The sequence below is a fragment of the Ovis canadensis genome, chromosome 3 (assembly GCF_042477335.2).
Source record: "Ovis canadensis isolate MfBH-ARS-UI-01 breed Bighorn chromosome 3, ARS-UI_OviCan_v2, whole genome shotgun sequence".
In the NCBI taxonomy this organism is placed as follows: Eukaryota; Metazoa; Chordata; class Mammalia; order Artiodactyla; family Bovidae; genus Ovis; species Ovis canadensis.
Genome location: NC_091247.1, coordinates 225,717,268 through 225,733,110, shown reverse-complemented (window position 1 = coordinate 225,733,110; position 15,843 = coordinate 225,717,268). Strand labels below are relative to the sequence as shown.

General features: G+C 53.6%; 1 protein-coding gene across 4 annotated transcripts in view; it reads left to right on the top strand.

Annotated features, from left to right (window-relative positions):
* Window positions 1-3,011, top strand: part of SCUBE1 (signal peptide, CUB domain and EGF like domain containing 1) — a 124,195-nt gene extending 121,184 nt beyond the window's left edge. For all 4 annotated transcript variants that reach the window (XM_069581731.1, XM_069581734.1, XM_069581732.1 and 1 more), the window contains one exon: window positions 2,111-3,011. In XM_069581731.1, the coding sequence (XP_069437832.1) occupies window positions 2,111-2,263 (153 nt within the window). In that variant the 3' untranslated portion in view covers window positions 2,264-3,011. The remainder of the gene's footprint in view (window positions 1-2,110) is intronic.
* The last annotated feature ends 12,832 nt before the right edge of the window (window positions 3,012-15,843 follow it).

Sequence of the window (15,843 nt, the reverse complement as noted above, 5' to 3'; positions counted from 1 at the left end):
TCAGAGTCTGGGTTCTCACCGTGAAGAGCCAGCCCCAGGGATCTGCTTGGGGTCTGGGGGTCTGGCCCCAGCCCAGCCCCTGGGCGGACAGCGCCCCCCGCCTGGGAGCTGAGGGTGGCGTGGAGGACCAGAGCGGGCCAGCCAGCCCCCACCCGACTCCTGCCCCAGCTGCCGCCTCCTCCTGGCTGATGCAAGCCTTCTGAGCCCCGCCTGGAGCCTGAGAAACAGGGCGGCTCACAGAGCCTTCCCGCACAGGCCTGCGCGCTCCCGCACCCAGCAGGCAGTTCCTAAGCCGAGAGGTTTGACCCCTGCTGCCGTACCTGGACGAGACCTGGGGGTCTTGGGGCACGGAGCCCCTCATCTCCCTTCTCAGGCGCCTGTCTGTTGAGCAGGAAATGCAGGGTCCTCTGGCCTCCCACTACCTGCCCGGTTGACAGTGCCTAACTCTTCTCATCCCAGCCCTCTGCCGTCAGCTCCAGAACCCAAGGTGTCCCCACCCCTGAGGTCCAGGCCTTGGCCTGCACGGCCCAGCTCTCAGGCCTCTGCTCCCCACTCCCTGGCCACGGCCTCCCAGGAACGTTCTTCCCATCCTCTGCTCAGCGCACGCCCTCCCATCCTGCTCAGCTCTCCTCTGGGCAACGTGCTTGGATCTCCCTAGCCAGGTAGCACTCGGAGGCCCCACGCGGTCCCCTTCTCGGCCGGCAGGCCCGCAGTTTATCACAGTTTCGTCCTGTTTTTGCTTGGTTCCCCCCAACTCCCCGCAAGGGCTTCCCGCTCAGGCTGTGTCCCTGGTGCTGCGCCCAGCATGTGGGAGGAGCCCCACCAGTGTTTCCTGGGGCGTGGGTGCGTGAGTATGCGTGCACACCCACATACTGGGACCAGTCAGACCCCAAGACGGCCACTGGAGACAACGAGCACATGGGCCGGTAGCTGCCGGTCACTGAGCACGTCCTACCAAGCCTGGGGACCTCGGGGGGCCACAGCCAGCCTCAGGCCCACCCTGAGGGTTCTCCTCCAAGCTGGCATCGCCCCACTTTACAGATGACCACCCCAGGCTTGGTCAGGGCCGCACCTGGTGAGTGACAGCGCCTGAGTGTGGGCCACCTGGACCCTCCAGGTGGGCCTGTGCCAAGCGCCCCTGAGCCAGGCTCCTGGCTCTCATCCCTGAGACAGGAATCATCACCCCACATGGATGAAACATTCCTCGGCACAACAGAAGGGCCATCCCCAGGGTTGAGGAGCTGGGGGAGATGGTGGGGGACTTAGGGGCGATGCTGTGGGGACTGTAGGGGGGACGTTGGGGCGACTTAGGGGGACAACGGTGGGGGGACTGTAGGGGGGACTTAGGGGGCGACACTGGGGGGACTGTAGAGGAGACGCTGGGGGGACTGTAGGGGGGACGTTGGGGGCAATGGTGGGGGGCTGTAGGGGGGACATTGGGGGATTGTAGGGGGCAATGATGGGGCGACTCTAGGGGGCGATGCTGGGGGGACTGTAGGGGGTAATGCTGGGGGGACTGTAGGGGGCAACAGTGGGGGACTGTAGGAGGAGACAGTGGGGGATTGTAGGGGGCAACAATGGGGGGACTCGAGGGGGTGATGCTGGGGGGACTGTAGGGGGGACTGTAGGAGGCAACGGTCGGGGAACAGTAGGGGCGACTGTGGGGGACTGTAAGAGGAGACATTGGGGGATTGTAGGGTGCAACAATGGGGGGACTCAAGGGGGCAACGATGGGGGGACTCTAGGGGGAGATGGTGGGGGTTGGTTCAGCTCCAAAGCCTCACTCTCCACTCCACATGCTCTCGTTTTCCGCATGGTGGGTTGTCTTGTTCTGTTTTTGTAGCATACCCTTTTAAGGTAAAACGTCAGTGGAACTCCAAGAGCTAAAACCGGGAGACTATTAAAAAACCAATCAGGCTATTAACACTGCAATGCTGTGTATGGCAGAGCCTGTAGGGTCCTGAAACCCACCAGCCAGCCCAGCTGCATCCCTGCAGACACCCCCAGACCCCTTCAGGGCCCCGGGGGGTTGTAGAGGCAAGCGGCCAGAGCTACGCCCACCCCAGCCTGGCCACAGGTCCCTCACGCTGGGCCTCGCCATGTTTTGCAGGACAAGAAGCTGATCAAGGCCCTCTTTGACGTGCTGGCACACCCCCAGAACTACTTCAAGTACACGGCCCAGGAGTCCAAGGAGATGTTTCCTCGCTCCTTCATCAAACTGCTGCGCTCCAAGGTGTCCCGGTTCCTGCGGCCCTACAAGTAACGCAGGGACGGCGGCCCTGCTTGGGTGCCGGCTGCCCGGAGAGGGGAGAGCCCCTCCACAGTCGAAGCCAAAGGTGGATCCGCAGGCCCCCCCACACTGGCTTGGGAACCGCCGAGGCGCCTGCCCTTTGGGAATTGCTGACCAGCCGGTGGATGGCGAGACCAAGTCCAGGCAGAAAGCCCAGCCCAGCTGCCCTCTTCCAACCCCGCTCCGGTGGGAGAACGTTGCTCAAGGCAGCCTTTCTGTCTCCCTCCCTCACCCTGCCTGTTCCCTTCCAGAACACTGAGGGCGCCTGCTGCTCCCAGGCCGGCCCCAGCGGATGCCTGTCGGGCCGGGACTTCGGCCACCAGCTGGGCAGGTCCCAGGCAGAGCGGGCCCCTGGAGAGCATGCGTGCCCTCTGCCTGGTGCTCTGGGGGAGATAGGGGCCGTGGCTGCCGTGTCTCAGGGAGGCGCTCAGAGGCAGAATCCAGGACGGGAGGCCAGGCCGCGGAAGGAGGGGTGCGTGAAGGCTTGGCTGGGGACTCCGATGAGCCAGGCTCCATGTCTGCGGAGCGTCACACCCGCAGGTGCCTCTGGGTCACAGGGCCCAGGCCCTGGGCGAGGGTGTTGTCGGAGCCTCAGGATTCCCTGATGGGACTGAAGAGGGGAGCTGGGAGGGGAGAGTGAGATGTGTGCTTCCCCAGGACAGAGCATCTAACTGAGGACTATGTCCGTGTAAATATAAATACAAAGATATATATACTTCTATCTGCGGGCGCGGGGGAACTGCTCTTCAGTAACGCTAAGTACGCATCGCCACCCCTTCTCCCGTGAGCGAGCATGAGCCCAGCTGTCGCCGACATCCCCGACCGAGGAAACGGCCTCTCCGGGCACTCGCCCCCTCCGTTTACAGAGGCCGGGAGCCTGTGGGACTGAGGAGGCAGCCGGCTGGCCCCGGACACACTTTGGAGTACAGACTGGGGGCCCGGGGTGCTGCCCTTGGATGGAAAGTGTGTTGCCCTCAGACCCTTCCTGGGGGGCCCAAGGGCCCGGTGGTAAACTTTGGAAGGGGCCTGCGTCTGACCTGAGGCCGTGACCGCAGAGTCCATGCTGAGCCCGCTGGCCACCGGGAGGCAAGGCTTCCCCCCACCCCGTGCGCGCGGGCCATGCTGAGCGCCTCCAGGCAGGCACACGGGCACCGGGAGGGGTGGGCGCGGCCCCCAGGCGGAGGCCGCCGGCCATCAGGGGCCTGGTCTTCCTGCTCCGCCCAGCGGCCTACCTCTCCCCATCTCTCTTTGAAACAAGGATGGTCTGGAGTGTGAGCGGGCTGACTGCAGCCTGCTCAGCCAGCGCCCGGGATGGGGCTCGCACGGACTGCTGACAGGCCGAGGCCTGGCCTGCTGCCTCGTGGTGGCCGCCGGCCGCAGGACCCGCAGGACCCGCAGGCCCAGGGCCCCAGAGCGTTAGGTTACCAGACGGTCTGCATCCCGGGAGCACGAGAGAGACCCAGCGTGAGCTCCCATCACCCGCCCCCGTGGCCTCCAGATGGTTCCCTCCTCGCCCAGGCCCACGCACACTGCCAGGGCCGAGCCCAGCTAAGGCGCCCAGATGAGGCGCCGAGGGTGTGAAGCCTGGGGGCGGGTGCGTGAGGCCTCAGGAGGCTAGGCTGGGTTTACGATCCACCCAGGGCTGGGCACTCAGGAATCACTGCCGTTACCTGCATCCTCGGTGGCAGGTTCCCAGCCTCACCAGGGCTGCCATCAGCGCCTCCTCAGCCAAACTCCAGCTCAAGCGGGCTGGGGGGCCCCATCTGGTCAGTAGGGCAGTGTCAGGGGGGAGCCCCGTCCAGGCCGGGCCGCGCCCACCCCAGGCACGGTCCATGAAGGCCAGCCCTAGTTTGCAGAGAGAGCCCTGTCCTCCATGTCAGGCCATCGTCCTCCCCCAGAATTAGACGAGCATCCTCCAAAATGAACCACCCAGAACAGCCACCTAAGGGAGGGCACTGGGAAGGGTTATTTTTGCATTTTTTTTAATCCTCTCTGGATTATTTTTGACCCAAAGAAGACCCAGAAAGAGCTCTCCTCTCTCTGGAGCTCTTTCTGCTGCTCCTGTGGGTGGTTTTTGGCAGTTGCCACCCGCATGCCCACTAACCTACCCACCCTGTCGACGGGAGCCCCCCACTTCCATCCACGGCTCACCACACCACTGTAGTCAGACCCTGCCTCCTGTCCCCCAGGCAGGGCAAGACAGGGACCCTGCCTGACCATCTCAAGTGCCACAGGGCCAGCAGTCCAAACTGACCAGCACCCACAGTCACCATCCAGCCCTCCCTCCCCAGTAAAACCGCCTCCCACACCATCATCAGGGGACTTGGAAGTCCCCGGGCAGGGGGCGGGGGATCTGTCCCGAATCTCCACATCAGCCCGCAGTCCCAGGCTGAGGAACCTGGGGGTCCCCCCTGTTAAACGTAGAGCTGTTGCCACTCCTTGGGGCCTGGTGGTCCCGGGGGAGTCTCTCTGGACCACACAGTTTGTTTCTCCACGTTCCCATGGTGTGGACACAGGTGGTACATTGGCTGATCCAAGATGGCCGTCCCGCCTGGCTCCAGGTGGAGATGGAGAGGAAAGGAAGGCAGAAAAGGTCTGGCCCAGGTAGGCAGGTTCTGCGCTGGGTTCTGAAGGAGGGAAGGAGGCCTGGACAGGGGCTGCATGGGCTGAGCCAGAGGAGCACAGCCTGCTCCAGGACGGGAACTTGGCCTTGAGCAGCCACAGAGCCCCATCCCAGCCAGGGCCTGCCCTGCCCCCCTCGCCTGGACCCTCAGTGGCTGGCCATCGTTAAACTCTATGGAGAGGAGCCGAGCGACATATTTCTGGAAGCGGAAGCCTGCCTGGCTGACTGGGACTGAAAGCAGGTGCCAAGGCCTGTGGTGGTTCCAGTGAGCTTGGTTCTGACCCAGTGGAGCTGGGGCCACGAGAGTAGGTCTGCAGAGACGCGGTGGAGAACTCGAGTGCCCTCCGGCAGGCGGGCTGGGCACCTTCTGGCTTGCTGCTTCCGTGAAAATGCAGCGAGGGAGGAGAAGGAAACTGCTCAGGTCTAGCCAAGCCCTCCGCCAGGGAGTGAGGTCGCCCCTCTGCTTCCCCGGAGTTGGGCCCATTTTCCCCCAACTCTCTGGTAGCCTCTTCAGAGCCTCCAGCTGCCTCTTGCTGGTGCTGCCCTCCTCCTCCCACCGGGACTCTCCTTTAGCCTCAGACAGCAAGTCGCACCTGCCGGGGGTGCGGGCCTGCTCCCAGCTCCTCCTTGCCTGGAGGAGATCGTGGGGACCAAGGCAGTGACCTCGGGCAGCTTTCCCTGCTGCCACTGTGGGTTTGGGGCACGCAGACACAGTAGAATTGAAACCCCAGGCCAAGGAGCTTGCAGGCAGGGATGGCCAGCAGAGACCCTCTTCCCCACACCACTCAGAAACCCACCCTTCCCACCCTCATTCTCCCAGAGACACTGGCAGAGTCACCCATTTTCCCCGAGAGGAGGCCCCCCACCTGCTGGAGCAGGCACCTAAGCAGGGGCCTGAATAATCCTTCGAGCACCTCCACCACCACCCCTGCTGAAAACAAGAGACTAAACTCAGTCAGGTCATTCAGCAAACGTGTGCTGAGCACCTCCTGTGTGCCAGGCTCCTAGAGACATCGAGACCCTGAAGCCCAGGAGCCAGCAGGCGCCCCCTGGAAGGCCCTCTGGTCACAGAGAAGGAGACGGAGGCCTGGGTGGCAGAGCCCAGCACCTCCATCGGGAGAAAGCCAGCCCTCTGTCCTCGCCTCCCAGGACCCCAGGCGGGGGTAGAGGGGCAGAGCAGGGAGAATCAAGCGTACAGTTTTGAGAAAGACACCATGACGGAGACACTGCAGCCAGCCAGGCCTCACTGAGCAGCCGCCCTCTCCACCCACAGAGAGAGAAGCACCTGGGCCAACACGCCCAGGACCCCCATCTCCACCCCAGTGCCTCGCCCACTGCCTGGCCAGGCACCAGCACAGTCGGTGCCCAGGGAGGGAGGCTCCCTGCTTAGCACCCAGGGGGCCGCTGCCATGCCTGCCTCCTCCCCTCCCTGCTCAGGAGCTCAGTCGGACTGGTCAACTGCGTCCGGGACCAAGGCCCCTCTTCCTCGCCAGAGATACACGTTGGGGCAGCTACAGCCCCAAACCGACGTCCTTCAGGCCAGAGCAGGAGGACTCGATCTTTGAGACACTGCCTGTCACCCAAGGAGAGCCAGGGCGAGAGCTCCTCCCGCCCATAGCCGCCCCCGCCCCGCATACCACCCGCCCTTCCAGGAGGCATTCCTGAGCACTCGCCGTGCTCCAGCCACAGGGACACCTGGAGCTGCAGTTGCCAGGCCGGCCGGCCTGGCTCCACACAGGGGACACCAGTAGCACCCAGGCGACATGGTCATGTATGGCCTCACGCTTTCTCCCCACGCTCTGCTCAGGAACAAGGGCTGAAAGTGCCTTCGGACAGAGAGGGGCCTCTGCCCTCTCCCTCTAGGGGGACAGAGGGGCTCAGACTGAGGGGCTCTGGGTGCCTTCATCCGAGACTGGCACGCAGCCCTGGAAGATGCCCAGCGCCCCTCCCGACCTGCCCCTCTGCCAGGCTCTGGGTGTCCCGAGAGCATGGAGGAAAAGGAGGATAAAAAGAGAAAGCTGGCTGATGCCAAGTATTGTTTTTCAGTCCGGAGGCCACGAAGATCTGCAGGGAAACTTCTTACTCCACTGAGGTCAAAACCTTAACAAGTCTGGGCATCCCCAGCCGTGTTCCTGTAGAAACAGGATGGCTGAGCACCGCTGGCGGGGGTGGCGTGCTGCAGGGGGATGGTGGGCAGACGGGGAGCCAACCCCAGTGCCTGCGGCCTTTGGCGTGGGCCTCCGTGGAGGCGCCAGCTGTACCGTCCCAGGAGCTGCCCGAAAGAGTGACAGGTAGCAGTGTAACCGCCTTTTTCTTTTAGCTGCCTCAGATACTCAACATTTTGTTTTTGCCATCATGCTCATACATATGCATGTAATGAAACATTTGTGAAAAGTCACTTTCGTAATAAACAAGAAATGAACTGAGATGATGTCCCTTTCTCTCGGTCATCGGTGGCTATGACGACAGGGCAGGAAGTGGTAACTGGAATTAGGAGAGCTGCACATGAAGAGCACCCAAAGTTAGGGGCCACGTTACTCAGTGAGCCACCGGAGAGCACAGCCGCTGAGCTCAGATCCCACTTTTCATGACCAGCGTCTACACGAGGGGTCACCGTCAGTGGGCAGCAGGGGATCTGGGCCCCTGTAAGTTAGATGCACAGTCAGTGTTCTGTGTGTGTGTGTGTGTGTGCACGTGTGAGCATGCATATGGACGCATTTCTCTGGGAACACGGTTGATGGTTTTCATCAGATTCTCCAAGACATCCAGAACCACAAAAAGGCTGATGACCGCTGTCCTTCTCAGGAATGTGGAGAACCGTTCAATACCATGCGCTCAAGACGAGCAAAGACCATTTAAAAAATGGCATTAACATCCCAAAGAAAGAAACAGAAGCTGAAGTCGCTCAGTTGTGTCCGACTCTTTGCAACCGCATGGACTGTAGCCTGCGAGGCTCCTCCGTCCGTGGGATTCTCCAGGCAAGAATACTGGAGTGTTTTGCCATTTCCTTCTCCAGGGGAATCTTCTTGACCCAGGGATTGAACCCCGGTCTCCCGCATTGCAAGCAGACACTTTACCCTCTGAGCCACCAGGGAAGCCCAAATCACACAGTAAACACCAGGTTTTTTTCCTGGTTTAACAAAGCGATTTTAAAGTCTAAAGAAGGACTTCCCTGCTGGTCCAGTGGTTGGGGATCCACCTGCCAGGGCAAGGAACAGGAGTTCAATCCCTAGCCCGGGAAGACAGCACACGCCTCGGAGCAGCCAAGCCCATGAGCCACAACTCCGGAGCCTGCGCTCTAGAGCCCGCGCTCCGCAACAGCCAGGGAATCCACCGCAGTGAGAAGCCCGCACAGCGCCACGCAAAATAGCTCCCACTCTCCAACTAGAGAAAGCCCGAGTGCAGCAATGCAGACCCAGCGCGGCCAAAATAATAAGTATATATTTTTTTAATCTCAGAAGACTTCTGGGAATGTACACAAAAGATTTGAAAGCAGCTTCAAATCAATACACCCATGTACATAGCAACATTATTCATGACGGTGAAGAAATGTTAGCAACCCAAGTGTCCCTCGGTGGATGAATAAACAAGTCGTGGTCTATCCATACAGTGGACTAGGATTCAGCCTTATAAAGGAGTGGCATTCTGGGACTGACTTGGAGGTCCAGTGGCAAAGAATCAGCCTTCCATGCAGGGGACACAGGTTCAATCCCTGGTAAGGAAAGTAAGATCCCATGTGTCGTGGAGCAGCTAAGCCCAAACTGCAACTACTGAGCCCACCCGCCGCAACCAGAGTCCACGTGCCACGACCAAAAATCCCACATGATGCAACCAGGATCCAGTGTGCTGTGACTAAGACTCAACACAACCAAATAAGCGATTTTTTTTTTAAATAAAGGAGTGACATTCTGATACCAGCTACAACATGAAGGAACCTTGAAGACATTAAACAGAGTGAGACAAACCAGTTATGAAAGGACCCACACTTTGTGATTCCACGCACAAGTCCCTGGAGGAGTCAAATCCACAGGGACAGAGAGTCGACTGGTGGTCACCAGGGGCTGGCGGTGAGGGGGAACAGGGAGGTGGTGTCTATCGGGTTCCGTGTTTCAGCGTGGGAAGAGGAAGAAGTTCTGGAGATGGAAGGTGGTGATGGTCACAGGAGAATATGAATGTCCTTAATGAATGTCCTCTTGGCTGTATTTTTTTTTTTGGTTGTGCTGCGTGGCATGTGGGATCTTAGTTCCCTGACCGGGGATTGAACCCACACCCCTTGCATAGGAAGAGCAGAGTCTTAACCACTGCACCACCAGATAACTCCCTGCATTTTGCAAAATAGTTTGAATAGTGAATGTTGTATTATGTATCTTTTACTTTTTTTTTTTAAATTTTAAGAGGAAAACAATAATGGAATCCTGTGAGCACGCAACACACTTGACATTTCTACCAAGGCTCCCGTGAAGACCGGATCAAGAGATAAAGGCCTCTTCGGACTGGAAATGAGCTGAGAAGTGGGGCACCCCCGCTCACAAATGTGAGAGGAGCATGGCAGTGAGCGTGGGCTGACTCATTCCCCGGATCCCAAATCCAAGGTGGATCCCAAGATCCTCCGAGAGCAGGAGACGCATATGCCAGCTGGCTCTGGCCTGTTGGAGCAGTCTGAGTGCAGGCTGGAAAAGAATTTCCAGACACAGAGCATTTCAGAAGGGAGTGAGTTCATTAAGAGCAAAGAGCAGGGATAAAGCGGGCACTGTGAGCACAGCGGGCTGACCTTCTGACAGACGAGGGAGCATAGACAGTTTTTGTGACTTAATAGCCAATTTTTATAGCCTAAAGACAAAGAAAATTCCTGCTGGAAGGGTGGCATTAGGTGATTGGTTGGGGCACTATAGGGCGTTTACTGGAGTGGGCATCTTTGCTTAATTAAGAGAAAGGGGGCTTCTTAGTGATTATCCAGGGGGCTTTTGGCAAGGTTACAAAGGGTCTCAGTCAGTTTTGGAGGTGACCTTGGTTCTGGGCTCTGCTTCTGAGACCTTGGTGTGAGGCCTCCCACCTGTGGCCTTGGGTCGGACTCAACACGGCCTTGCTCTGTGAGCTGGGGAGACTGGGGAGGAGAGGTCAGCGCCATATCAGTGTGGGAACTGGCCTGGTCCATGTTACACTGCTCCGGACTCTCTCTAAACTCTGAGGGAGCATCTCAGCATATAACATGTACGTGCCATCTGTTGCTTTTCTTTCCATTTGAGAATTAAGAAATTAAATATTTATTTGCAGAAATGAAATTCACACTTTAAAGCAGTTTTCTTAATAAGCAAGCTTCTGGGAGAGCCGGTATGAATAATGTTCTGCCAAGAGATTGAGATTTTAGATACCCAAGGGAATTCCCTGCTGGTTCAGTGGTTAGGACTCTGCGATTTCACTGCCAACGAGTGCAGGTTCGATTCCTTGTCGGGGAACTAAGACCCCCTCAAGCTGCACAGCACAGCCAAAGTAAAAAATAGAAAATGTTGTGAGAGAAAACATATCCAAACAAAACAAAACACCATAACACAGAGCAGAAATGAATACCCCATAAGATCATAGCTCCATACTCCTAATCTCAAAAACAAATCTAAGCAATACATTGTTTAATTAAATATACAATCATATGTAATGAAAGAATTTTTTAATATTAATTTTTATTTATTTCTTTGGCCACACCAGATCTCAGTTGCCATATGTGGGATCTAGTTCCCTGATCAGAGAACAGACCTAGACCCACTGCACGGGGAACACAGAGTCTTAGCCATCGGACCACTAGGGAAGTCCTGTGAAATAACTTTTTAAAGCCTGGAAATAATAAATATCGAATCGAGTACAGTGACTCCCCTTGCCGTAGAGGAAGGTACAGCTGTGCTGCTGCTGAGTCACTCACACAGGCTTCCACCTATAACTGTGTACGCATTAAAGATTGTAAAAGATAACAAAGGCAGAGGCGTGGTTCTAGCACATTTCCTTCGGAAGATGCCACTGGGAGACCAGTCCACAATCTCTTGATCAGCGGTTAGAGCGATGGTCCAAGTGACTCCTCTAACATAGAGACAGATAACTGCCTCTTTGGTTGAGAATAGACTCTGTGGTGTAGGAAAAACACATTTTCTGTGAGCACCCCTCAGCACAGCTCCTAGCAGGAGAAGCTTTCAGGGACCAGAAGTCACCTTGCGTTTGTGACTTTCGACTTTCAGGATGAGAGCTACTCTTCGAGTTCTTCCCTCTCCCTGCCTCTTCCCCTCTTCTTTACCCTGAAGTGGGGGCGAGGTGAGGGAAACAGAGGCATGATTCTCTGCTGATTAAATTGCATATTCATTTATTTGCCTTTCTCTGCCTGACTTACTTCCCTCAGTATGACAATCTCTAGGTTCATCCGTGTGGCTGCAAATTATTTCATCTGCGTTCTCTCATTCTTTTTAATGGCTGAGTAATATTCCTTTGTATATACGCAACACATCTTTACCCACTCCTCTGTCCAGGGACATTTAGACTGCTTCCTTGTCTTGCCTATTGTAAAGAGTGCTCTAAAGAACATTGGAGTGCATGTATCTTTTCAAATTATGGTTTTCCCCAGATATATATGCCTGGGATCACTTATATGTGGAATCTAAAAAAAAAAAAGAAAAATGGTACAAATGAACTTATTTACAACAAAATAGAAATAGAGTCACAGACGTAGAAGGCAAACTTACGGTTACCAAGGGCAAAGCCAGGGTGGAGGGATAAACTGGGAGACAGACTGACATATACACACTGCTATCTATAAAATAGAGACTAGCGACCTACCGTGTAGCCCAGGGAAGTCAACTCAATACTCTGGAATGACCTATATGGGAAAAGAATCGGGAAGAGTGGATATACGTATATGGATAACTGATTCACTTTGCTGTACACCTGAAACGAACACAACTTTGTAAATCAACTATCCTCCAATTTAAAAAAAAACTTGTTAATTGCATAGAGACCCCTTGTGAAGACATTTCAGCTGACACCTGAGGAATGAGTTGGAATCAACAAAGTGGGAGGAGGGGCAGGACTCCCAGTAGAAAGAACAGCACGTGAAAACCCTGGAGGCAGTGGTGAGGCATTGTATTCCAAAAGCTGAAGAAAGCCAGAGCGATAAGGCTCAAAAATGAGGGGAAGAGTGTGTTGAAAGGAGGCTGGAGAGGGCAGCTGAGCTGGACCACGGAGGACTTTGGAGGTCACATGAAGGGCTGTTTTTATTCCTGGGCACTGGGAAATCACAAAATATTTCTGGCAAGGATCTGATTTGATTGGGTTTGCATTTGGGAAGGGGAATGGAAAATAGGACTGCCCAATCACAGGGATGGGCCAAGGGACATTCACATGACCTGATCAGTGTGAGAGAGAACCTGTGAGACTCCCTTCCCCACTGGAACTGGATTCTTGGGAGGATATAGGCAGCAGCTGTTGCAGCCATTAATACTTTATCACTACAAGAAGACAGCCTTATCATAGAGCAAAGCCAACGCACAGAACAGCAGAGCTGAGACAAGGAGAAAAAAAGTGATGTTTGGTGACGTTTGGGCACCTTGATCAAGCTGAACCTGAAGTCCACATGAATTTCCTTGTTATGTGATTGGTCTGGCTGCCATAACAAAATACCACAGACTGAGCAGCTTAAACAACAGAAGTTTATTTTCTGGAAGCTGTGAAGTCCAAAGTCAAGCGTTCTCTTCCTGGCTTGCAGATAGCCGCCTGTTCACTCTGTCCTCATCACGCAAAGAGAAAGAATGCTCTGGTATCTATTCCTCTTCTTTTAAGGACCCCACCCTTAGGACCTCATTTAACTTTTATCACCTCCTCACAGGCTCTGTTTCCGATTTCAGTCACATTGTGGGTTAGGGCACAGTGAATTTCGGAAGAACGCAAACATCCAGTCCAGAACACCATGGAAGCCAACAAATACCCTTTTGCCTTAAGCCAGTTTGAGCTAGATTTAGCGTCTCATGGATCGGATAAACTACAGATTGATTCATGGAGGAGGAACAGCAGATGCCAAGATGCCAAGTAGGTTTTCAGCTAGTGTGACATATGCTTGCTCATAACAAAATATTTATTATAAGTACGATCCACCTGCAACTCAGGAGACGCGGGTTCGATTATGGGGTGGGGAAGATCCCCTGGAAGAGGGCACGGCAACCCACTCCAGTATTCTTGCCTGGAGAATCCCATGGCCAAGAGGAGCCTGGCGGGCTATGGTCTGCAGGGTCATAAATCGGACGCGACTGAAGCGACAGCACACATGTGATATATATCTATATAGTCATAGACTGTAAGGTATGATAAACAATGTAACAGTTTCTAACGGTGATCAGGTCTGTGAGGGAGACGTTCTTAATTATAATATTCAGCTCAGTTCAGTCACTCGGTCGTGCCTGACTCTTTGCAACCCCATGGACTGCAGCACGCCAGGCCTCCCTGTCCATCACCAACTCCTGGAGTTTACCCAAATTCATGTCCATCGAGTCGGTGATGCCATCCAACCATCTCACCCTCTGTCGTCCCCTTCTCCTCCTGCCTTGAATCTTTCCCAGCATCAGGGTCTTTTCTGATGAGTCAGTTCTTCGCATCAGGTGGCCAAAGTAAAAGAGTTTCAGCTTCAACATCAGTCCTTCCAATGAGCACTTAGGACTGATCTCCTTTAGGATAAACTGGTTGGATCTCCTTGCAGTCCAAGGGACTCTCAAGAGTCTTCTCCAACACCAGTACTAAATATTCACAGTGAGGCCCTGCTGCCCCTGCCTACCAACCACCCGAGTGTGCCTGTTCTGTGGCCTACCAGATGCAACTTCCATGTTCATTTATTTTGAAGCAAGGTCTTCTGTGCATGAAGACTCCAGGAAATGACAGTTGGTGTGGGTGAGTCACATGTGGCAGATTGAGGCTGAGTGTTCCCGCTGCAGACTGTATAGAGGTCGAACACTTTCGTTGTTCACAGGGTTTTGTCCCTTCTTGCACGGAATAACCTAGGCAAACTCTGGGAGATGGTGAAGGACAGGACGGCCTAGCGTGCTTCAGTCCACGGGGTCGCAAAGTGTCAGACAGGACTGAGCGACAAAAGAAGAAGTATGGTATAAATTCACAGTTTTTAATTTCTGTTTTGTTTCCCGGTATTTTTCCTTTATTGTGCAATAAATCTTTTCAGGAGCAATAAACTTTTTGATATTTATTTTTATTTGTATCATGTCTTAGTTGTGGCACCTTTTGCTGCAAGGCCTCTATAGTTATGGCACTCAGGCTGAGTTGCGGCACATAGCATCTAAGTTCCCCAGCCAGGGATCAAACCTGAATCCTCTGCGGACTCCAAGAATCCAAGGCAGATTCTTAACCACTGGACCACTAGGGAAGTCTCAATAAAGCCCTTTTTAAGTCCACATTTAACTTAAAATTAAGTTCTAGGGATTTCCCTATGGTCCAGTGGCTAAGACTCTGAACTTCTAGTACAGGGGGCCAGGGTTCAATCCCTGATCGGGGAACTATTAAATAGATTCCACATACCACCACTAAAACAAAACAACAAAACAAGATTCCACCTGCTGCAACTAACACCAGGCACAGCCAAATTAATTAGCTAAATATTTAAAATAACTAATTTTAACTAAATATTTATACTATTTATATTATTACTATATTTATATTTATAGTAAATATAACTAAATTAACTATTAAAAAAATAATAAAAGTTCCATATTTTCATTGCTCAGGATTATGCAACTGAAACTTCTACAAAACGTTTGTCGATGTTTACCTTTCACCATGGGGGCCAAAGAGGCATCTTTCACCGCAAGTCAATCATTCAGAAGTATCACATGAACTTTATAAGTCAGCAATTATTTTAAGACTGCCTCAGGATGAATGAATATGTGAAGTTGCAGAAATGAACTGATGTAACAGTCGATAAATCACGACTCTTCATTTAGAGAAAATGTTTTTTCTTACATTTGTTTCACTCATTTGTCTAATTCCAAGTTTTCTTGTGCTCCTTTCACTGTTAAAGTGCTGGCTCTCCTGGCTGAGAAATTCTTTCTTTGTGGATGCCATATTGTACCAAAGTCATTAGTTGCTTCCATTTCTGGCTTCCAATTCATGCAATCAAAATTAAGCTTTTGGAAAGTTCAGTCTCTCCAAGGTGCCAAACTAACATTATTGTGAATGCTACTCAGCTAAATTTAGTTAAACAGTTGAACACTAAAGGTGTTTTGTTTCTTTTTTTCTTTTTACAATGGTAATATTTGTATAAAGTTCAATAGGCACTGCATAGATGAACTAACATTCTTACTAAATTAAGAACACCATGGGACTTTCCTGGTGGTCCAGTGGTTAAGAATCCATGCTTCCCCTGCAGGGGGGCATGGGTTCAATCCCTGGCCGGGGAACTAAGATCCCAAATCCCCCACCATGGCCAAAAATAAAACCGGAAAAACAAACCAAAAAACACATGAAGCAAAAACACACCTGGAATTGGATGTAATTATTACATCCAAACAAACTGTACAATTGTATCCGTCAAATTAGATATCTCCGTTGTCAAAATTTACAAATACTTCTTCACACAGAGAGATTGAACTGCAAAATTTTTGAGACACAGCTGATGTGAGACAGAAAAAAGTATTCCAGTAGGGCTATGCTGCACTTAGTTGCTCAGTCACGGCCAACTCTGCGACTCCACGGACTGTAGCTCGCCAGGCTCCATCTGCAAGGGTTCTCCAGGCAAGAATGTTGGAATGGGAGGCCATGCCCTTCTCCAGGGGATCTTCCCAACCCAGGGATGGAACCCAGGTCTCCCGCATTGCAGGCAGATTTCTTTTTACCATCCGAGCCACCAGGCAAGCCCTCCAGTATGGCAGTAAGATTTTTTTCCCTATAACATGTTTCT